Source organism: Berghia stephanieae, chromosome 13, assembly GCF_034508935.2.
Source record: "Berghia stephanieae isolate SIO BIC M18660-M18661 chromosome 13, UCSD_Bste_1.3, whole genome shotgun sequence".
Classification (NCBI taxonomy): domain Eukaryota; kingdom Metazoa; phylum Mollusca; class Gastropoda; order Nudibranchia; family Aeolidiidae; genus Berghia; species Berghia stephanieae.
In genome coordinates this window covers 4,705,281-4,730,280 of record NC_088372.1, presented here as the reverse complement: position 1 = coordinate 4,730,280, position 25,000 = coordinate 4,705,281, and the positions used below count along the sequence as shown (strand labels likewise).

The 25,000-nt window shown below is 35.9% G+C and overlaps 1 protein-coding gene across 2 annotated transcripts in view; it reads right to left on the bottom strand.

The window, feature by feature from the left end:
* Positions 1 to 3,184: 3,184 nt before the first annotated feature.
* Positions 3,185 to 25,000, bottom strand: part of LOC144958577 (uncharacterized) — a 36,065-nt gene continuing 14,249 nt past the window's right edge. For both annotated transcript variants that reach the window (XM_078890648.1, XM_078890649.1), the window contains exons 9-18: positions 22,068 to 22,269; positions 20,599 to 20,693; positions 19,895 to 20,096; positions 17,323 to 17,359; positions 11,768 to 11,981; positions 9,289 to 9,485; positions 6,924 to 7,102; positions 5,453 to 5,679; positions 4,806 to 4,893; positions 3,185 to 3,443 (exon numbers count right to left, since the gene is read on the bottom strand). In XM_078890648.1, the coding sequence (XP_078746774.1) occupies positions 3,199 to 3,443; positions 4,806 to 4,893; positions 5,453 to 5,679; positions 6,924 to 7,102; positions 9,289 to 9,485; positions 11,768 to 11,981; positions 17,323 to 17,359; positions 19,895 to 20,096; positions 20,599 to 20,693; positions 22,068 to 22,269 (1,686 nt within the window). In that variant the 3' untranslated portion in view covers positions 3,185 to 3,198. The remainder of the gene's footprint in view (positions 3,444 to 4,805; positions 4,894 to 5,452; positions 5,680 to 6,923; positions 7,103 to 9,288; positions 9,486 to 11,767; positions 11,982 to 17,322; positions 17,360 to 19,894; positions 20,097 to 20,598; positions 20,694 to 22,067; positions 22,270 to 25,000) is intronic.

The window sequence follows — 25,000 nt, the reverse complement described above, 5'->3', positions numbered from 1 at the left end:
AAAAAAAAAAAAATTAAAGAAGAAATGTATTATTTACTAGTTTCGAGGAATTAAAAAAAAAAATTAAAGAAGAAATTTATTATTTACTAGTTTCAAGGAATAAATAAAAACATGATAAATAGAAAAATGTATAAGTTACTCATTTCAGGGAATAAACAAAAACAAATTAAGGAAGAAGTTATATTTTAATTCTAGCTGATTGCAATCATTGTACAGAACCCTGTAAATACTAAACATCTACCATAACGGTAATTTTGTACACATTAAAGGGGGTTTTACAGCGCTTGCTTGCGACAACTGTGAGATCATTTCAGCGCCAGTAAAAAGGTCGATGATTAGGTATTTTTGTTTTGTTTTTGTTTTGTTTTTAAGGGTTTTACGGCGCTTGCAACACATTAAAGGTTATATCATCACCAGTAAAAAGGAAGAAAATGGGATATTAAAAAGTTCTAGAATTACAATTAAAGCAACCACGAAAAGGAAAGACGGGAATTGGTTCAAATAGGGAACAGATGTAGATTCCAAGAGCACACTATCAAAGTATAGTCACCGGGGTTACTTAGGCCATTTAGTAGAATAAAAAATGTTGCTTTTTGGGAAGTTAAATTCATGAGTTAGAGAGAAGAATCCCGATAGCTAACTTGGTAGAGCACTACCGTGATTGATCCCGGGTGTATTCAAGATTTTTTCTGATTCCCCCCAGTCTACCCAGCAATGATTGGGTAACTGGGTATTTTAGAGCTGACAGAAAGTACTTAATGGTAGACTGGCAGCATCCTATCCAAAGGATAGCAAGCAATTGCTATTGTAAATTTTACATGATAGAAACCGGAATAAACCCCGGCCGCCCCATGAGCCTAATGGCTCTGGAGGACTTTTTTTTTATTATTTAAAATCAAACGGATAAAATGAGAGTTCATCCAGGCATGGTAAAATACGTGATAAAAAGTGAATAAAGCATTTGATACTATATGATACGGTGTGTACAAAACCATATATAAATAAATTTATGATAAGGGGTTAACACGTATAGTATAGCACCTGAGTTGAGTGGAGCAATCGGCAAATAACACATTTAAAACATTGATAAAACATTGGATAGTCGGATAGGACAACATGGAAGTTACCAATGACATATTCAGACCTGCCTACAATATAGGCTTCAACAGTCGTGACATCACTTCCCTCGTAATGACCCATAGTAACTGGTTCTAAACTATTGGAACAATGGCGGACGCCCTTATGAAATATTTCTCCCACAAGCATAAAAGTGTATCCAGAGGAGAAAATCATTATAATAAATCTGATCATGTTTTGACTTTTATACATTCTGATCACATGACATGTTGAGTTCTAGCCAGCATGAAGAATAAAAAGTACTGATTTTCTTTGTTTAGAACCAAGCTGCTGGTTGCTGGGCGGACGTGACATCAGAGTATTGAATCCTATTACAAACAATTCGTAGAATTACAAAATCTCAGAACTTCGTGAGCATCTCGAAATCATGAAAACATTGAAAATGAAAGTTGATGCCAGATTACATTTTAAGGAATTTCGAAGTGTCATTTTATCCTTGTGAGGGCAGCCTGGCTCAGTGGTACGGGCTTTGCTTCGTACCCGAAAGGTACCGAGTTCAATCACACACCGCTGTCCTGTGTGGCCTTGAGCAAGTCGCCTCGCCCTAGCTCAATTTGCACTTGACGACTGGGTTATTCCAGTCTTGTGAAGGTACCGAGTTCGATCACCTCCTGCTGCTGCGCTGTGTGGCCTTGAGCAAGTCACCTCGCCCTAGCTCAATTTGCACCTGACGACTGGGTTATTCCAGTCTTGTGAAGGTACCGAGTTCGATCACCTGCTGCTGCTGGGCTGTGTAGCCTTGAGCAAGTCACTTCGCCCTAGCTCAATTTGCGGCACTGCACTGTGGCTAATGCCTGGGTTATTCCAGTCTTCCCATGGAATAGACCCGAGAGACAAATTTCCCCTATAGGATGAATAAAGGGAATTTTATTTTATTTACTTATCTAAATTGTTGATCTTTAAAGCCAACTATAGCGATACAACAATTTTTATCTAAAAATAAAATACGACTTTTTAGAATTTCAAGTTGGCATGCCTGTAGGTTAAAAAAGGAAAAGCAAACATTTTTTTTAAAAAGCCCCATTTAAACCTGCCTTTGAAAACCCTGGGATTCTTTTTTTTTTTCTTTTCTTTTCATTTCATTTTATGTGGGCGGGGGAGGGGGGGGGGGGGGGAGAGAGAGAGAGAGAGAGATGAGGTCGATGATGTCATAAAATAAATTGGACTTATTCGGATTTCCTTGCAGAGAAAATAAATAAATAATATTATAGAAAATGTCAATTTGCTCATGATTATGAAACGAAGCTGTAGATGATGCGTGGCCTATAGATATATATATAAATATATAAATATGTTTTATTTAACATACACTTTTTGGTTATAAAATACCCTATTTTTTATGTATCATAATACTATTTTTCATTTTAAAGAGATTGGTAGCTCGGTAATTCTATGTATGTCTCACACATACCAAATTCACAATAAAAACACTCTCACACTCTCATATAAAATTTAAGCGTTTTTTTTTGGGTTTTTTTATTTTGTTTGTTTGCTTATTTTTTGTTTTGCTTTGTACTGTTGTTTTTTTTTGTTTTTTTGTCTCTCACATCCCAAATTCACAATAAAAACACTCCCGCACTCTCGTATAAAATTTAATGGGGTTTTTGGGGTTTTTTTTGTTTGTTTGCTTTGTTTTGTTTTTTACTGTTGTATTTTTGTTTTTTTTCTCTCACACATCCCAAATTCACAATAACAACACTCTTGCACACTTGTATAAAATTTTAAGAGTTTTTTTATTGTTTTTAATTTTTGTTCGTTTCTTTTGTTTTGTTTTTTTTTACTGTGGTTTTTTTGTTTTTATTTCTCTCGCATCCTCGTATAAAATTTAAGGGGTTTTTTTTTCTTGTTTTTTTTTGTTCGTTTGCTTTGTTTTGGTTTTTTACTGTTGTTTTTTTTTTTCTCTCACAAACCAAATTCATAATAAAAAAAACTCTCTCTCATTGTCGCATAAAATTTTATGGGTTATTTTTTTTTTTGTTTGCTTTGTTTTTTTTTTTTGGGGGGGGGGGGGGTTCTCTCACGCTAAATCTCTCTCTCTCTCTCTCTCTCTCTCTCTCGAATTCAGGGGGACAAAACAGACTCTTGATCGTAGTTGTAGGAAAACGCGACCAGGTTATTTCTTATTCCTTTCAGCGTGTTCAGGAACAAGAGGGAGGCCTTGCTGTCCTCGTCTTTGATGTTCAACTTGTCAAACGTCTTCTTGAAAGACTCCACGTAACTCTGCTCCACCAGCTTGAGCCTGGACGCTTCGGTGATCTGCTTTATCTTGGCGCTCTCCGATTTAGCCTTCTCTCTAATCTCGTTGGCTGTTGGAAGAAAAAAAAAATGAATGAGTTGGTTTGTTTGTTTTTTTGTTTTTTTGTAAAGCGCTTTGAGCACGTTTAGTGGATATTGCGCTATATAAAAGCTCAATTGTTTTTGTTTTTTTTTATAAGGGTTTTACGTGGAGCGCAATCAACACATTAAGGTCATATCAGCGCCAGTAAAAAGGAAGAAAATGGGATAGTAAAAAGTTGTTTTTGTAAAGCGCTTTGAGCATGTTTAGTGGATATTGTGCGATATAAAAGCTCAATTTTTTAATTATTTTTTTATTTTAAGGGTTTTACGGCCCTTGCAACACATTAAGGTTATATCAGCGACAGTAAAAAGGAAGAAAATGGGATAGTAAAAAGTTCTAGAAAAAGGGGAATTTGTTCAAAAAGGAAACAGATGTAGATTCCAAAAGCACACTATCAAAGTACTTAGTTTGAGATCACCTAAAAGTCTCATCCAGACAAAAGCACAGGTCCCCACCAAGAGGGATACACTCAAATGTTTACAAATCGTATATAATATGTAAACAAAACATAATACAGTGCATAAAAAATATCATCTCTCAAAACTCTAACTATACATTTGACTGTCTCCCTCTCAGCTGGGGTATCCGGCCAGAGCCTGGACAAAACCAAGTATTCTCATTCCAAGACGAAGATATAAAGCAAGTTGGAAAACAGATGTAGGGTGATAGAAGACACAGTAAGTGCCTCACTGCCCTCTATGGGAAGTCAGGAACCACATCCAAGAATGAGTTGGTAACTTGGTTTGGGGAAAACCAGATTTTACTATGCATTGTAGGGCAAATATTACATGGGTAGCTGGGTCTGTTAGATCTGGTGGAAAGTACTAGCATCCTTGTCAACGGGTAGCAAGTAATTGCTGCAATTGATATTATCCGTTTCACACAATAGAAAACAAGAATAAACTTCAGCTCTATGGCCCTTTCTTATATCCCTTTATTCATCCCATAGGGGAAATTCGTCTCTAGGGAAGATCGGAATAACCTTGGCACAGTGCAGCGCTGCAAATTGAGCTAGGTCGAAGTGACTTGCTCAAGACCACACAACGCAGCGGCAGGTGATTGAACTCGCTATCTTCCAGGTGGAGCCTGTTAGGCGATATTACAATTTTTTTCGGACAGAGACAACGCTGTTAACGGCCAGGTACTCATTTTACACTTGAGTACGGTGAAAGAAAGTGAGTAAAGAGCCTTTTTTTCCAAGGGCTCAACTATGCGCCGAGCGAGGCTCGAACCTAGGACCTTCCGGTCCGAAAGCGAGTGTCATACCACAAGACCACGTAGCCCCTCAAACGCATGCTCTATAACTGTAACTCCAGAAGGCAATACATACCTTGATTGCTAATATTCTGCACACGTAAACTGGTCTCCTTCACTTCCACTGCTTTTTCTTGAATATATTGCTCTTTCTCATTCTCCAGCTGAAATTGTAATTATTTTTATTATCATTTTATTATTATTAGTATCATTATTATTTTTATTATTATTATTATTATTATTATTATTATTATTATTATTATTATTATTATTATTATTATTATTATTATTATTATTATTATTATTATTATTATTATTATTATTATTATTATTATTATATATTATTCATTATTATATTATTATTATTATTATTATTATTATTATTATATTATATTATTATTATTATTATTATTATTATTATTATTATTATTATTATTATTCATTATCATCATTATTATTATTATCATTATTATTATTATCATTATGATTATTATGATTATTATTATTATTATTATTATTATTATTATATTATTATTATTATTATTATTATTATCATTATTATTATTATTATTATTATTATTATAATTACTATTACCATCATTATTATTAAAATTATTATTATTATCATTATCATTATTACTATCATTATCATTATCATCATTACTATTATCATTATTATTATTATTATCATTATTACTATTATTATCACTACCATCATCCTACCCTGAGGATGATCTGTTGGAGATAATGGCTGGTGACTTCGGAGGGGATGGAGATGGCGCCCAGCTGGAAGAAGGCCAGATCCACGTGGAACCCCTGATCACACTTGGCCGTGTCGGCATTGCATTTGGTGTCATTTTTGGCGTTGGCGTCGGCCGCCGTCGCGTTGTGGTGGGAGAGGGTAGTCTGGAATCTCTTGTATCGGTCGTTGTCCACGTTACAGCAATCACCTTGTGTGAAAGAAAGAAAGAAAAAATGAAAAAAAAATGATATCATGAATTTTTGAGTAATTTAACGTCCTATCCAAAGGGTAGCAAGCAATTGTTATTATACGTTTATTACTATAGAAACCAGGAATATAAACATTGGCTCTATGCACCTTAAGGCTCTGAAGAACTATATCATAATGTGCGGCAATGTTGGTCTTGGGGTATGACACTCGCTTTCCAATCTGAAGGTCTTGAGTTCGAGCCTTGCTCGGCGCATAGTTGCAAAGGGCCCTTTATTCACATTCTCTCACCGTACTAAGGTGTTAAATGAGTACCTGGCCGTTAACAGCGTTGTTTGTCTCGGTCGAAAAAGAATTACTATTATCGCCTAATAGGCGTCATGTCCTGTCCTAAATAGTCCAATCTAATATAAATATATATGTTTACTTGAAAAAGGCCAAGGGCCGAAACGTCGTTTGTTTTGTGTTGTTCATTCATGAGTCAGATATACTCCCTTTATCTTTATCTCCTGTTCTTAATGATAAGTGTAGTGTTGCTGTTGCCAGGGACTCCTTGTAAAGCGCTTTGAGCATGTTAAGTGGATATTGTGCTATATAAAATTTGTTTTAAAGGACTGAAGGACTAATTATGTATCTTTGTACCAAAAAAAAAAACAAAAAAAAAAAACTTACTGTAATGTAGTAGAAAAGTATATATACCACATTAGAATATTCCCTTTACCTTTTCTGTTTTGAATCACTTCTTCTTCCTGTTATTATGGTTATCTACTTCCTGGCGCCAGAATGCCCACTTCCAGTTCTCACTTCTACTCTAAATTTTAGTCAGTCCAGTTCAGGAGATCAATGAAGTAACATGTAAAACCCATTAAACCGGAGCATACTCAATGTCTCAATTGTTTCTATGTTATATGTTTGTGTTGAGAATATTGGTTATTAAGTTTAACTGCTGGCCAGGTAACTTCGCTGTGCTTGTGTGTGTGTGTGTGTGTGTGTACCCGCTACCTCCAGTAGTCGGTGAGAGAGGGATATAGTAATGAATTTTTTTGTGTTCGTGGATAGCTCATACGGTAGAGTCACGCTCTCACCGGCCAGGCGGAGTTGTCGTACCAATAAAGTCGCGGGTTCAAACCCCATCAACCCGCGAAAAATTTTTATTCTCTATTGTTTTCTGGCACTTTTCTACTCACTTCATCTCTTGTTGTTACTAACATGTAAAACTAGTCTATCTCAGTTCATTATACTTACCAGATAAAACGCGTCTCAACCTATGAAATAGCCTTGCCTCCACATACGGTCTGTCTTTCCTGTACTCCTCCATGGTGAATTCGATGGCCATATTCTTGACCGTCGACTCGGCCATAATTTCGATGATCTTCTCGTACTCTCCATGGTACTTGCTGTACATTTGGGCCAACTCGTTGGGCCTTTGAATCAAACAGAGAAACAAACAAATTAGAAAAGAAGTACTTTCTGTGGTACTTGCTGTACATTTGGAACAACTCGTTGGGCCTTTGGATCAAACAGAGAAACAAACAAATTAGAAAAGAAGTACTTTCTGTGGTACTTGCTGTACATTTGGGACAACTCGTTGGGCCTTTGGATCAAACAGAGAAACAAACAAATTAGAAGAGAAGTACTTTCTGTGGTACTTGCTGTACATTTGGGACAACTCGTTGGGACTTTGGATCAAACAGAGAAACAAACAAATTAGAAAAGAAGTACTTTCTGTGGTACTTGCTGTACATTTGGGACAACTCGCTGGGACTTTGGATCAAACAGAGAAACAAACAAATTAGAAAAGAAGTACTTTCTGTGGTACTTGCTGTACATTTGGGACAACTCGTTGGGACTTTGGATCAAACAGAGAAACAAACAAATTAGAAAAGAAGTACTTTCTGTGGTACTTGCTGTGCATTTGGGACAACTCGTTGGGACTTTGGATCAAACAGAGAAACAAACAAATTAGAAAAGAAGTACTTTCTGTGGTACTTGCTGTACATTTGGGCCAACTCGTTGGGCCTTTGGATCAAACAGAGAAACAAACAAATTAGAAAAGAAGTACTTTCTGTGGTACTTGCTGTGCATTTGGGACAACTCGCTGGGACTTTGGATTTTAAAAAAATATAAAAAAAAACAGAAAAACAAATCAGAAAAGAAAAGTACTCTCTTTGATACTTGCTGTATATTTTGGACTTTGGATCAAAAACAGAGAAACGAATTGAAAAGAAGTACTTCCTGTGGTACTTGCTGTACATTTGGGAAGCTCGCTGGGACTTTGGTTAAAAAAAACAAAAAAAAAAAAAACAGAGAAACAAATTAGAAAAGAAGTACTTTCTGTGGTACTTGCTGTACATTTGGGACAACTCGCTGGGACTTTGGATCAAAAACAGAGAAACAAGTTGAAAAGAAGTACTTCCTGTGGTACTTGCTGTACATTTGGGACAACTCGTTGGGACTTTGGATAAAAAAAAAAAACAGAGAAACAAATTGAAAAGAAGTACATTCTGTGGTACTTGCTGTACATTTGGGACAACTCGCTGGGACTTTGGATCAAAAACAGAGAAACAAATTGAAGTATGTAGGTGCGGTTATGTGGTCTTGTGGTATGACAATCACTTTCGGATCAGCAGGTCCTGGGTTTTTAGCCTTGCTCTGTGCAATAGTTCAGTCCTTGGAAAAGGCTCTATACTCACATTCTCACTGTACTCAGGTGTAAAACGAGTACCCTGGCCGTTAACAGCATTGTCCCTGTCGGAAAAGTGTAATATTGCCTGTCGTGTCTCGTTCTATATGTTGCGTGTTGTCGTTGGGCAGGGACCCTTTGTAAAGCGCTTTGAGCACGTTTAGTGGATATTGCGCTATATAAAAGCTCAAGTTTAGAAGTTTAGAAAAGAAGTAAGTATAGAAATATTTTAAATAAATATTGATCCAAAAATAAACGAATGAAAAGATAAAATTTTAAAATAAATAATTATGAAAATAGAACAAATAATTCAAAATAACCATATAAATAGTTCAATAAATATATGAATAAATAATAATTTAAATAAAATTGAACAGCGGCATTAAAAAATGAATTAATTTACAAACTAATTAGTTAATAATTTCAATAATCTCTTTGGCCACCAATTTTATCCGGAGAAAAAAAATTAAAATCATAATTGCCTTTCCTCAGAAAAATTCAATAATTTATTTTCACTGGAGGAGGAGATTTAGGTTTTTATATTAATTTAAATAATTCAAACATGTTTTGAGGAGTGACTCTAAGCCAAACCACAGGACGATATTGCTGAAGAAATGGAGATGGTCAGTCGGTCAGTTCATTTTTCTTTCCCACTCGATGTGGAGGACAAGGAGGTGGTGGAGAAGAAGAAGAAGAAGAAGAAGAAGAAGAAGAAGACGAAGAAGAAGAAGATGAAGAAGAAGAAGAAGAAGAAGAAGAAGAAGAAGAAGAAGAAGAAGAAGAAGAAGAAGAAGAAGAAGAAGAAGAAGAAGAAGAAGAAGAAGAAGAAGAAGAAGAAGAAGAAGAATTAGAAGAAGGAGGAGGAGGAGGAGGAGGAGAAGCTACAGGAGGAAACGAGTAAAAGAGAATAAATAGAGAGGCCCTCACCGTAGCAAATACTGTAAGTAGACTTCAACGCCGATGGTGAGACCAGCTTTGTTCATCACGGACAGCTTCAGATCCAGGAAGTGTGCCGTGGCGGGATAGAGCACCAGACTGTACTGGGGGGCCAGGAGGTAGCAGCCAAAATCGTACACCCTGTCTGTGCTGGTTTTCCCAGTGGCACGGTTGTACGCAAAACCCATCTGATAAGGACATGAAAAAATGTTTTTTTAATTATTAAAGTCTTGAGTCATGTAATGACCAAACGAAAATTTTGGAAAAAAGATCAAGAACAAAATTTGTTGATAGATCTTTTGCTTGTTTCGGCCCCAAGATTTGGAATGAACTACCACGTGGTCTGAGGGAGTGCAAGTCTTTACCTGCCTTTAAAAAGAATCTCAAGACACATCTTTACTGTATTTGCTTTTATTGAAACTATGAATCCTTGATTTCGCTAAGAATAATATATTTTTTTTTTTTTAATATTGTAAAGTGCCCAGAGCTTGTGTTTTACACGAGAATGAGCGCTGTATAAATGTGTATTATTATTATTATTATTATTGAAGAGGTGGGATAGAGCACCAGACTGTACTGGGGGGCCAGGAGGTAGCAGCCAAAATCGTACACCCTGTCTGTGTTGGTTGTGGCACGGTTGTACGCAAAACCCATCTGATTAGGACATGAAAAATGTTTTTTAAATTATTTTTTTTTAATTATTTAAGTCTTGAAGAGGGTGTCTTGATAGATAAAGAACTGAACAAGTGTGTATGTTGCTATTGGTTCTTGGTTGTATATTTTTACATTTTTGTGCATTTGCATATATATATATATATGTGTACATTGTCGCCGTAGATTCTCAACTTTGTGTTTATACATTTTTATGCATGCCATGTCTGTAAACGAATTTCCATTTTTTGGGATGAATAAAGTATATTATTATTATTATTATTATTATTATTATTATTATTATTATTATTATTATTATTATTATTATTATTATTATTATTATTATTATTATTATTATTATTATTAATATTATAATATTATGAAAGGTGCCGGACAAAGCAAGAAAGAAAGAAAAATACAAGGAAAAAAAAACATCCCAAAAATATATCAGCATTATTATTATTATTGTGTAATGGTAGCACGTCTGACCAGTAATCAGAAGGTCTGAGATTCGATCCCCAGTCGACGTTGACATTCTTTGGGATAATTTTTGTTGTTTTTTGGGGGGGATTTTTTTGTTTGTTTTGTTGTTTTTTTTTCTTGTATTTTTCTTTCTTACTTTATCTGGCACCTTCCATATGTGACCCATCGTCTCAAAACGGTATTATATCGGAACGAACCAGATGCTAAAAAGCCGAAGTTAATGTTAAAACTGGTCAAAAAGAGATATTGTTGGCGTTAGCACCTTAAAATATGGTATCCATTCTCCTCAACAAAACATACAAACTCAACACAAGTCTGATATTATTTCTGGCTATAAATTCAATTTTCAACATCTTTACCAACCCGACTTAATACCGTTTGAGGCGAAGGGTCACATATACGCTTGTTCAGTTTTATATCTTCCACCAGTGCCTGCTCCTTAATTTCTAAATTTGATAGATTGAGTGAAGTTAGTAGAGAGGCCGGTATCTGAATGTAGTTGAGAATTTTCCAGACCCACTCCTTCCTCCCATTGCCTACTTGAAAATTTTTTAATTCGTAATTGTTTGGAAATAAAAATGGTAGTCGCAATAGTTGACTTTATAGAATAATAAGAATTCAATAACATTACCTGGTAATATGTTTTTTTTGTTTTTAAGGGTATTACAGCGATTGCAACACATTAAGGTTATATCAGTGCCAGTAAAAAGGAAGAAAATGGGATAGTAAAAAGTTCTAGAATTACAATTAAAGCACACAAGAAAAGTTAAGACAAAGGGAAACTGGTTCAAATAGGGATCAGATGTAGATTCCAAGAGCACACTATCAAAGTACTAAGTTTGAGACCACACAAAAGTCTTACCCAGACACCAGCACAAGAACCCAACCAAGAGGAATACACTCAAATGTTTACAAATCATAGGTTAAAAAGAAAAAATAAAATAAATAAATAACAGAAAGATGATTTAGAGGGAAAAAAATATCATCTCCCAAAACTATAACTAAACTTTCGACTGTTTTCCTCCCAGCCACGTATCTGACCAGGGCCAGGACAAAACCAAGTAATCTCATTCCAAGACAAAGATAGAAAGCATGTTGGAAAACAGATACAGGGGGATAGAAGACACAGCAAGTACCTCCCTGCCCACTATGGGAGGTATAAATAATAACGTGAAGTTGAATGTAAGCCTTGATAAAGGGGAAACCCGAAAAGTTCATTTGATCTGTTTTTGTAATTAAATTGAAACTTACATTCAACTTCACGTTATTATTTATTTCTTCGAGCTTCGAGCAGCAACATTTACACTATGGGCGGTCAGGAACCCCACCCAGTTACCTCGTAATAATCCACATAGACAAAACTGGCTGGTAGGAGGGACACCAACAGTACGAGGCCCACCACAAACAGGACGCTGAAGACGACGATGAGTTTCTTCTGGAGCGACCACTCCGGCCAACGCCTCTTGAGTTTCCTCCAACCGCGAACGGCCAGGTTGATGAGTGTACGCAGGAACGGGAGTGGCATGCACCCAACGTCAAAATCGTCACTCCTGGTTTAGGACATGGATAAAGAAGTGGGGGGGGGGGGGGGGTTGGTTATTTGATTTGATTCCAAATTTTTTTAAATTTTCTTATTTAATTAGATTCTAAATTTTAACATTTTATCACTTAGTTGTATTCTAAATTCAAACAATTTATAATATAATAAGATTCTCAATTATAACAAATATATTAAGTCCTCCATGAGGAGCCGTCGCCTTATATCTATAGAAACAAAGACAACACGTCACCTTAATTCATTTTTGCCACATGGTGTTCGAATTTATAACGCGCAACTGTGATTTAAATTAAATACTATTTTTTAAATATATACACACAAGTTCGGACTAAAGGCCAGAGGTATGGTCTATCTCAATTTATCAAATTAATATATCGAGGGGTGCCTGCGCAAAAGCCGTAACGAGGATTTCGTTGATTTTTCAGGAGAGCAAATCAAAACTTTGCGGATGGAATTTAAATAGTTAACCAAAGACTATCGTGATGATTTTTATACCAATACAACCGTGATTATATAGTCTGCTTGATTGTCAGGACCCCGGTCACTTTTAGATTGTCATTTTTAATAAAACGACGCATTTTACGTAGCTATTTTCATTACGGCTTTTGTGCAGGGACATTTTTTGAAAATGGTCACAGTATCGCTCTGCCCCTTTACCGTATATCATGTTACTTGCATAGTGCATGCCGCCTATCCCGTTCTCAGGTGGAGGTTTGGCAGCCCAAAAGCCGTAACCGGGAATAAGACAGAGCTGTCAAGAGAATTACCCTGAACACATTCTGCTCAAAAGCTGTAACTAGTGATACGGTGCAATAACACTACTACGCATAATTCTGGCCTGCCATAACACAGTAACTTGCGATACGGTATTTGGGCAGGAGTGAATGACTGTTGTACTTTGTTTAAAGAGTACGAAAGGACACCGTAACACTGAGAAAATAAAGAAAATAACAGAGCTCGAAACACATTTTTGACTTTAAAAATTATAGTAAACATTCATTCTGATGCAAATAATCGTAATTCGTCCAAAGAGGGACTCAACAACTCCACACCTCTCTCACTCTCTCTCTCTCTCTCTCTCTCTCTCTCTCTCTCTCTCTCTCTCTCTCTCTCTCTCTCTCTCTCTCTCTTTCTCCTCTTTCACAAACAATCTCTCTTTCTCTCTATCTCTCTTTCTCCTCTCTCAAACTCTCTCTCTCTCTCTCTCTCTCTCTCTCTCTCTCTCTCTCTCTCTCTCTCTCTCTCTCTCTCTCTCTCTCCTCTCACTGACTCTCTTTCTCTTCTCTCATTAACTCTCTCTCTTTCTTCTCTCTCACTGACTCTCTCTCTCTTTTTCTTTCTTTCTTCTCTCTCACTCTCGCCCCCTCTCTCTCTCTCCTTATCACAAAATCTCTCTTTTTCTCCTCTCTCACTAACTCCCTCTCTCTGTCTCCTCCCCCACTCTCTCTCTCTTTCTCGTCTCTCTCTCTCTCTCTCTCTCTCTCTCTCTCTCTCTCTCTCTCTCTCTCTCTCTCTCTCTCTCTTTCTTTCTTTCTTTCTTTCTTTCTCTCTCTGAAAAATGGCAAAACTGTTGGCATTGATGAGTTATACCCCGACATGATTACTAACTTTGGACCAGAAACAATAAACTGGCTGGCAAATACTATGACAGACATCATGGACAAGGGCACATACCCACAAATTTAGAAACATGCCAAAGTAATAGCCATATTAAATCCACACAAACCAATGACTGAACCATCCAGCTACAGTCCAATATCTTTACTTTGTTGCTTATACAAGCTCATGGAAAGAATTGTACTAGAGTGAATCAACCCATTTGTAAATCCCTGCGTACTGCCATAACAAGCGGGCTTTAGACTATAAAGAATCAGACGTGAACAGGTCCTTGCACTGACCTCATACATTGAAGCGGGCTTTGAGAGAGAAAAAAACTGGTGCAGTCCTAATAGTCTTAACTGTAGCTCACGAATCTGTTTGGATAGGCGGACGATGTTAAAGCTTTCAAAAATGATTCCCTGTTGACAGACGCTTAAACTGCTGTCTACCATGACTGGACAAGACAATTTCATGTCATATTGGGAGGAAACAAAAACAAAATACCAAAAATTAAAAAACAGGCCACCATAAGGTTCAGTTTTAACACCAACTTTCTTCAATATTTATATCTCTGAAATGCCAAACTTCCAAGCACTCAAACTTGGATGCCTTGACGATTGGGCCTTGGCCTATCGATCGAAAAACTGGAAAGAGATTGAAGAAGTTTTACTCAAAGACACCTCCCGCCTGAAACAATACTTGGATAGCTGGTAAATAAAAATGAACATCACCAAATCAGTATCCACAATTTTCCACTTGAATAATCGAGAAGCAACAAAGGAATTGAAAATCATAGGTGGTAACTCAATACTACCTTCAAACCCCAATCCTAAATATCTCACATTTGACAGACAGCTAATTACCGAAAACATTGAGGGAACTGCAAAGAGAATCGCAAGAAGAAACAGCCTGCTGAGAAAACTCACAAGTACCACCTGGGGAGCCTCACCACAGGTACTGAGAATGTCTGCTTTGGCACTGTGCTACTATGTGTGAGAATGCTTTTTGGATGAAGAGCCCACATGTAAGCCGCATTGACATCCGATGAAGAGAATCAATGAGAATAATAACAGGATGTCTCAAGTCAACTCCAACTCAGTGGCTCCCAACACTGAGCGGCATTACACCACCAAGTCTTAGACAAGACGCTAATCAAAGGATACATGCAAGAATTGATGAAGCCACGGATAACACTCCTATACAAATAATCATAAAGGGAGCACCTTCAACAACAAGGCTCAAATCGAGAAGACCTTTCCACCTGACAAAAATGGTAGACTTCAGAGTGAAAGAGAACTGGAGCTAATGTGGAACAGGGAAACACCAAAAGGAGGAAACATCACAAAAGATCCCACCAAAAGAATGCCTGCATTCCAAAATGTCAGGAAATACTGGGTTTCCTCAAATCGCCTTAACAGGACATGGCAAAACTGCATCAAATATGTGCAGATGGAATCGTGGGAACAGTGATGCCTGTGAAAGTGCCTGGCAGCTCCAGAGAGCAGCAATCACAGCGTCCTCCGCTGTCCAGTAACGAGAACTGTAGGTGGCTATGAAAAAGTTCTTAGGGCAGAGGAAGACTTCCCAAGCTGGGTTGATGAAATGAATTTGGAGTTGCAGCCATGCGCTACAACTACTCTCTCTCTCTCTCTCTCTCTCTCTCTCTCTCTCTCTCTCTCTCTCTCTCTCTCCTCTCTCACTAACTCTCTCTCCCCTCTCTAACCAAATCTCTCTCTCTCTCTTGCTCCTCTCTCACTATCTCTCCCCTCTCTAACCAAATCTCTCTCTCCCTTCCTCCTCCTCCTCCTCCTCCTCTCTCTCTCTCTCTTGCTCCTCTCTCACTAACTCTCTCTCCCCTCTCTAACCAAATCTCTCTCTCCCTTCCTCCTCTCTCAACCAACTCTCTCTCTCTCACTAACTCTCTATCTCTCACTCTCGCGTTCTCCTCTCTCACTAAATCTCCCTCACTCTATCTCTCTCTCTTTTCTCCTCTCTAACTCTCCCTCTCTTTCTCTCTGCCTCCTCTTTCATTCTCTCTCTCTTTCTCTCTCTCTCTCTCTCTCTCTCTCTCTCTCTCTCTCTCTCTCTCTCTCTCTCTCTCTCTCTCTCTCTCTCTCTCTAACTGCCAGTCTCTCTTTCTCTATCACACACACAAAAACTTTCTCTTTCTCTCTGTGTGCCTGTCTGTCTGTATCTCTCTCTCCCTCTCTCTCTCCCTCTCTCTCTCTCTCTCTCTCTCTCTCTCTTTCTCTCTCTCTCTCTCTCTCGCTCACTCTCTCTCTCTTTCCCTACGATGAGATCTATGCATACGAGGTGAAAATTACATTTCAAAAAAAAAAAAAAGATCAGGATTGCTTTCCTTAATCATCAAAACGCAGATTCAATCAAGTAATAGTTAGACTTATCGAGTTCATTGGTGGCCAAAGGAAAAAAAAACCGTCTCATAATCCAGAGCTTGACCCATCCCTTAAATTGTGATGTCTTATCCTGTAATTGATACTGGCATGTCGGGAATTCCAAGACTTGGATTAATTGTTACCCAATTGTCTTTCACCATCAATCTTGAACGTTAAAAGTCGAATTTTACATGATTGTAACACAATATTGCATCAAAGTCATTGTAGAATCTCATACAATGTCACATTACGGTCTTTCAGTTGATCTAACACTCATTTCCAACCCCATCTTTTTCACTGCTCTAAGACCGTAAATTCAGTCAAGGCCATTGAGCTCGCCATTGTAACAACGGTGGCATAATTTTATGCCTGCCCAAACGCCTTATTGCTAGATACGGTTTTTGGGCAGTCAACTTTACCTTTGCATTTCCACCTTTTCGTCAGGCGGTAAAACGGTAGTTACTGTTAAGGCTTTTGGGCAGTGGCTGATAGGCACTGTTTAGAGTGTCGTAAGTCTGTATTACACGCTACGGCTTTTGGGCAGTCACATTATCTGTCTAAAAACGTTACGATGTTCATGTTTTAATTAATAAAAATTAATTAATTAATGTTTTTGCATATATTTTTTTGTAGAAATAAACCTTACTCCAACCCAAGTTGATTTATGTAAAAAACGAAAAATTGAATTTTTTGACGTTACGGTCTTTGCGCAGGCACCCCTCGATATAAAGTGTTGCTATTGGTTCTTGGTCGTATATTTGTACATTTTTGTGCATTTGCATGTATTATATATGTATACATTTCACCATAGATTCTCAACTTTGTGTATAAACATTTTTATGCATGCCACGTCAGTAAACGAATTTCCATTTTTTGGGATGAATAAAGTATATCTTATAAATAAATAATTACATCAATGATGTCTTTAAAGTGATGTATTTACGTTTTCAATGTTTTTCGTTGTTGGCTGAAGAAGGGTTTTGAGCCCAAAAAGTTCTGTGTTGGGTGTTTTCTTCTTTTTTTGACACTATTATATTCATTTTTGTTTATTTCTTTTTACAGTCCACAACTTATAGATAGTATGAGCTTGGCTAAGATACTCACAACATTGCCATCCGGAAGTATAACTGAACCAACACACAAAACTATGTGTGTAACCTTGAACGTTTATAGTCTGGTTGATACAGTTTAGTGAGAATTATTCATAAACACAGATGGCAAAAAAAAAACAAAAAACAAAGACCTGAGTGACGTCATCTTCGTTCCATCTATATTAGCTTGGTATCACTTTGACATTATTTTAGGTTTCGGTACAAGATGTATTTTGTATGTCCTTACCTTCTCCTCCTGCTTCTCCCAGCCTCCGCGTCTGTCTCTGGACCGGATTAGATTGGATATTAATGGTCAAATGTATCAATTGATGAATCAATCTATCTATCAATCCATCAATCAATCAATCACTCAATCTATCAATTGATGTATCAATCTATCTACCAATCCATCTATCAATCAATCAGTCAATCTATCAATTGATGTATCAATCTATCTGCCAATCCATCTATCAATCAATCAATCAGTCAATCTATCAATTGATGTATCAATCTATCTACCAATCCATCTATCAATCAATCAGTCAATCTATCAATTGGTGTATCAATCTATCTACCAATCCATCTATCAATCAATCAATCAGTCAATCTATCAATTGATGAATCAATCTATCTACCAATCCATCAATCAATCAATCAGTCAATCTATCAATTGATGAATCAATCTATCTACCAATCCATCTATCAATGAATCAGTCAATCTATCAATTGAGCTTTCAATCAATCTATCAATCCATCAATTTATCAATCAGTCAATCTATCAATTGATGTATCAATCTATCTACCAATCCATCAATTTATCAATCAGTCAATCTATCAATTGATGTATCAATCTATCTACCAATCCATCTATCAATCAATCAGTCAATCTATCACTTGATGTATCAATCTATCTACCAATCCATCTATCAATCAATAAGTCAATCTATCAATTGATGTATCAATCTATCTACCAATCCATCTATCAATCAATCAGTCAATCTATCAATTGATGTATCAATCTATCTACCAATCAATATCTATCAATCAATCAGTCAATCTATCACATTGATGTATCAATCTATCTACCAATCCATCAATCAATCAATCAGTCAATCTATCAATTGATGTATCAATCTATCTACAACCAACCCATCTATCAATGCAATCAGTCAATTCTATCAATTGATTATCAATCTATCTACAAATCCATCTATCAATCAATCAGTCAATCTATCAATTGATGTATCAATCTATCTACAAATCCATCAATTTATCAATCAGTCAATCTATAAATTGATGTATCAATCTATCTACCAATCCATCTATCAATCAATCAGTCAATCTATCAATTGATGAATCAATCTATCTACCAATCCATCAATCAATCAATCAGTTAATCTATCAATTGATGTATCAATCTATCTACAAATCCATCAATTTATCAATCAGTCAATCTATCAATTGATGTACCAATCTATCTACCAATCCATCTATCAATCCATCAATTTATCAATCAGTCAATCTATCAATTGATGAATCAATCTATCTACCAATCCATCAATCAGTCAATCTATCAATTGAGGTATCAATCTATCTACCAATCCATCTATCAATGAATCAGTCAATCTATCAATTGATGTATCAATCTATCTACAAATCCATCTATCAATCAATCAGTCAATCTATCAATTGATGTATCAATCTATCTACAAATCCATCAATTCATCAATCAGTCAATCTATAAATTGATGTATCAATCTATCTAGCAATCCATCTATCAATCAATCAGTCAATCTATCAATTGATGAATCAATCTATCTACCAATCCATCAATCAATCAATCAGTTAATCTATCAATTGATGTATCAATCTATCTACCAATCCATCAATCAATCAATCAGTCAATCTATCAATTGATGTATCAATCTATCTACCAATCCATCTATCAATCAATCAGTCAATCTATCAATTGATGTATCAATCTATCTACAAATCCATCTATCAATCAATCAATTAGTCAATGTATCAATTGATGAATCAATCTATCTACCAATCAATCAATTTATCAATCAGTCAATCTATCAATCGATGTACCAATCTATCTACCAATCAATCAATCTATAAATTGATATATCAATCTATCTACCAATCCATCTATCAATCAATCAGTCAATCCATCAATTGATGTACCAATCTATCTACCAATCAATCAATCTATAAATTGATATATCAATCTATCTACCAATCCATCTATCAATCAATCAGTCAATCTATCAATTGATGTATCAATCTATCTACCAATCAATCAATCAATCAATCAGTCAATATATCAATTGATGTATCAATCTAGCTACCAATCCATCAATTTATCAATCAGTCAATCCATCAAACAATCAATAAATCAATCAATCAATCAACCAATCAATCAATCAATCAATAAATCAATCAATAAATCAATCACTCTATCATCAACCAATCTATCAATTCAAGGGTCACATAGGACAGATGAGAGGATGGCGTTGACGTCATGTTATGTTGACAAAGGTACGCATTTTTTTTGTTGTGCATGTTTTGCATGTGAGTGTGAACGTTGACTGCGCGAACGTCTGCGCGAACGTATTAGCACTTTTTTGTTACTTAGGAACATCGTAAGACGATTGTGTTGTGTTAGCTTTGTTACTGAAAGAACTCCGTCCGAGTAGGTCATATTATATATTTGTTTTAAATTCATACGATTGATCAACCATACGATTGATAATAAATAAATTGAATTTAACAGAAGTCTGAGCTGAGTCGTTACACTTTACACACACACTGACCGTCAATTTCAAACTCGTGTACCCTTCTCGGCTGAGACTCAGCATCGGGGTCCTCCATGGTTGAATGTTTGGGTGAGTAGCGATCTACGTCGAGCCAACGTTCCCCGATAGCCTCCTGATAGCTGTCTGGACTTCCAGACCGGGGGAGGGAGGACGTTTCCACATCGATGTTGTCTTCGACGACAATCTTAATCACTGGAACCTGGTTTTTTTAAAATAATAATAAAATTGAGCATTTATAATATAGCGCAATATCCACTTAACTTAACATGCTCAAAGCAAGCGCTTTACAAAGGGGTCCCTGGCCAACAGCAACATTCAACATTTAGGATGGGACATGACGCCTGCTAGGCGATATTACAAATTTTTTTTTTCAGACATAGAGACAACGGCCAGGTACTCATTTTACACCTGGGTGAGAGAATGTGCGTAAAGAGCCTTGTCCAAGGACTCAACTATGCGCTGAGCGAGGCTCGAACCCAGGACCTTCCGATCCGAAAACGAGTGTCATACCACTAGACCACATAGCCTGATGAATGTTGGGGGGGGGGAGGGGGGGAACCTTGAGCATGTATGTAGTGCAATGTTTTCAAAGGACTTTACAAGGGGTCAATTTTTTTTTTTTTCATGTATGAATTATATAAATTAATATTAAAAACACATTGAGTGGGAAAGAAAAATGAAAAGACTGACTGACTACTGACCATCTCCACTTCTTCAGCGATATCGTCCTGTGGTTTGGCTTGCTTGGAATCTTGTCTGTACAATTCCAGCCGTCTCATTCGAAGTCGGTCTTCCTCTGATTTTCACAAAATGTGGGATAGACAAAAGTTAAAAGTGATACTAGACTGCTAGAAGCTGTGGACTGTTTGTTTTGTTTTTGTTTGTTTTTAGGGGTTTTACGGCGCTTGCAACATATTAAGGTAATATCAGCGCCATTAAAAAGGAAGAAAATGGGATAGTTATAAGTTCTAGAATTACAAATAAAGCACCAAAGAAAAAGTAAGACATAGGGGAACTGGGAACAAATAGGGATCAGATGTAGATTCCAAGAGCACACCACCAATGTACTTAGTTTGAGATCACCTATAAGTCTCATCTGGACACAAGCACAAAATCCAACAGAGGAACAGACTCAAATGCTTACATTATACATTCAAAATAACAAATATAATAATACATTACAGAGAGATGATTTACAAGGAAAAAAATATCATCTCCCAAAACAAGAACTATGCATTTGACTGTTTTCCTACCAGCCAAGACCCCAACCAGGGCCAGGAGAAAACCAAGTAACCTCATTCCAAGACAAAGACAGAAAGCATGTTGGAAAACAGACATAGGGGGATAGAAGACACAGTATGTACCTCCCTGCCCACTATGGGAGGTCAGGAACCTCACCCAGGAGCTGTGGACTGTAAAAAAGTAATAAACGAAAATGAATATAAAGGCTTAAAAAAAAAAAAGAACAAAATACCAAAACACGGAACGTTTCGGGCTCAAAACCCTTTTTCAGCCAGAAAAAAAAACAAAAAACAATAAAGATGTAAATACATTACTAAATTCCAGATCGATGGCAGAGACATTTTGTAGATCCTCTCTCTGTTGTAGAAAAATCTTGGAAAGTAAACAAAAAAAGAGAGTTCGGTATGTAACTAAGGAGTTCTGAATTGAGCTGCACTCTGGCTGATGCCTGGGTTATTCCAGTCTTCCCTTGGAATAAACCCAAAAGACAAATTTCTCCTCGGGGATGAATATGCGGCTATGTGGTCTAGTGGTATGACACTCGCTTTCGGATCGGAAGGTCCAGGGTTCGAATCTCGTGCTCGGCTCATAGTTGAGCCCTTGGAAAAGACTCTTTACTCACATTCTCTCACCGTACGCAGGTGTAAAATGAGTACCTGGTCGTTAACAGTGTTGTCTTTGTCCGAAAAATTGTAATATCGCCTAACAGGCGTCATGTCCCGTCCTACATGTTAAATGTTGCTGTTGACCAGGGAAAACTATAAAATGAAAAACAAGAAAAGACTTTTGGACCACAAGACATTCTTCACTCAGTTTTAGTTTTTGTCTTCAAATTACTTGTACATTTTAGAGGATATTGCGCTATATAAAAAAAATAATAAAATAAAAAAAAGCTCAATTTATTTATCTATTTATTTATTTATTTTACCTATATTGGAAACGGTAGCCATTCCTCCAGTGGCAATAGAATCCTTCGCCTCGTCGTCGTCGTCGTCACTATCACCCCCCTCGTTGCCAGAAGACGATGCCTTCGCCGATGACCTCCCCTTCTCATCTTTCTTCAATGGCGGGGACCCCTTCGCCGATGACCTTCCCTTCTCATCTTTCTCTTTACCTTTCACTTTAGGCAGCTATTTTTTTTTTTTTAATTTTAAAGAAAGAAAGAAAGAAAAATCATAATGAATCTATTTCTCATTTTAAAGCCGAGAAACAAAACAAAAAACAAAAACAAAAACAAAAAAAAGAAAAAAAAAAAGAAAAAATGTATTTCTCTATTTCAAAATCCTAATTTTAAGATGATTAAAAAATCTGTATTTACATAAAATGGCAAGGTGTTTACTCCTTTTTTTCAATGTTAACGATTGATTAACGCAAGATGAGGCGGAAATTTTCAACTGCGAGTCCTAAACACAAAATGTTTGAAAACATAAGTAGAATTTTTTTTTAATTTAAAAACACAATGAGAAGCGAGTTTTATAAGAAGTAACATCGACAATTTGATGATGATGATGATGATGATGATGATGATGATGATGATGATGATAATGATGATGATGATGATGATGATGATGATGATGATAATGATGGATTGATGATGATGATAATGATGGATTGATGATGATGATGATGATGATGATGATGATGATGATAATGATGATGATGATGATGAAGATGAGGATAATGATGATGATGATGATGATGATGATGATGATGATAATGATGACGATGATGATGATTGTCAAGCAGTGGTTCATACACACTTTTTCAGATCATCCTTCACTTAGAAAATAGAAAGTTAAATTTCTACCTCAACTATAGAAGAACCACTCAAAACTAGAACGATATTAGTTGTATTGAAATTACCTGATTACCTTACTTAAACTTTTCTATTTTGACAACTCTAAAGGTACTTTTACACAATACGACTAAATTGTTATCATGTATCGCCTCAGAGGCTCCAATGTAGTAAAAACAAATAACCTGAAAATACATTGAGTAAATTTATAGATATCGTTAATCCTGAAACAGCAATAAATAATTTGATATTTTTAAAAACACACAGACAATTCTATTCTAAATAAAGGTTTATAAAAAAAGATTTTAAAAACATCTACAATAATGCAAAATTCCAACTACGAAAAATTAGAGAGCGACACTGGCCACTAAAACTGATATTTTCTACAAAGCCAAAAACTGTCCAAAAAATAAATAAATAAATAGAAAAAATAAAAATAAAAAAGAAAGATAATTACAATGGAAAACTATAATATGAAAAACAAGAAAAGACTTTTGGAGAAAACATTCTTCACTCAGTTTTAGTTTTTGTCTTCAAATTACTTGTTCAAATTTCATGGGTCTCAAATCACAAATGTCAAAATGGAGGAATTTCTCCCCTGATTTTGGCAAAACGTGTCATTTATTAGAAAAAAAACGGAGCAAAATTCCCTTTTAAATGAAAATACTGGTAAAATATAAAATTAACATACACGTCTATTGAAATTATAATACACACACACACACACACACACACATATATATATATATATATATATATATATATATATATATATATATATATATATATATATATATATATATATATATATATATATATATATATATATATATATATATATAATCTTATAGGACTCTCCTTTAACCCTTCCAGTGCCATTGGCCACACTGTGCGGCCAGCAGAATCTATTCTATTGGCCAATGGCTGCACAATGCGGCCGGCCTTGAAAGGCAAAAATAAGTACTATAAATTGAACCAATGGTATCATTTCTTTCATCAGAACATTCAATTGGCCCTAGGGGTGTATTTTAATTGAGATTTTGCGCCAAATTCAAATGTCGCTTTGTCTTAGCTTGTCAATCCCATGCTGCCTCAATCAGGTGTCAGCCATTTTGTGATGGAAATGCGAATATTATAGCCTCAACGCTGAAAGAGTTAAATGACTTATATAGTAACACACATAACTACCTAATCTCGAAAGCTTTATTATTATATGTAAAATTCACATGTCTATGGAACGCACTCAGTCCTCGGACAAAGTCCTGTGAAAATTTATCATCTTTCTTCAGGAAACGTCTGAAGGCTGAGTTGTTCTGTTAGGCTTCTATTTTTTATGAAATAGATATTGCTTAGATTTTGTTTCTGTATTCATGCTTATTATGAAGTGTCATGTTTTTGTTTTTTTTAAATTATATAAAGCGCTGAAGAGCATAATTAACATGGATGTTTAGGCGCTATATAAATGTATTATTTATTTATCTATTATCTCTGAGGGGAAATTCATAAAATTTTACAAAGATTCTTTTTGTCATTTTCTAAACTTTTCTAAGGCAGTAAGCTCTTTACTTTATTCGAAATTGAAGAGAAATGGGTTAAATAAATATGGAAAGATTATAGGGAAATGTGGCTATATAAAATGGGGTTAGTAATGTTGCATTCAAGAGTACAAATGGCATACTGTAAATAAAAGAATATGAATACTTATAGAGAGAATTGAATTGACGTCATTCAGTTATTTGTTTATGCTTTTTTTTTAACAGCCATTTTAATGAGTATTTTGTTCTCAGTACATTCTATATCAATAAAGACTATAAACGTTCGAGGTTACATAGTTTTCGTGCGTTGGTGCCTTATATCTGGCTGGCAGATGTTGTGGGTATTTTAACTAAATGCATAGAATCAATACAGGACTGTCGACACAGTGGGGATAAGATTGTTTTGTTTTTAAAATCGGGGTTTGGCCAAAAACAAAAGCAAAAACAAAAAGATTTTTAAGCCAAATATCGACATGCATTTTTTTGGGATCCAGCTAACACAAACCATAAAAACTATGAAAACAACGCAAT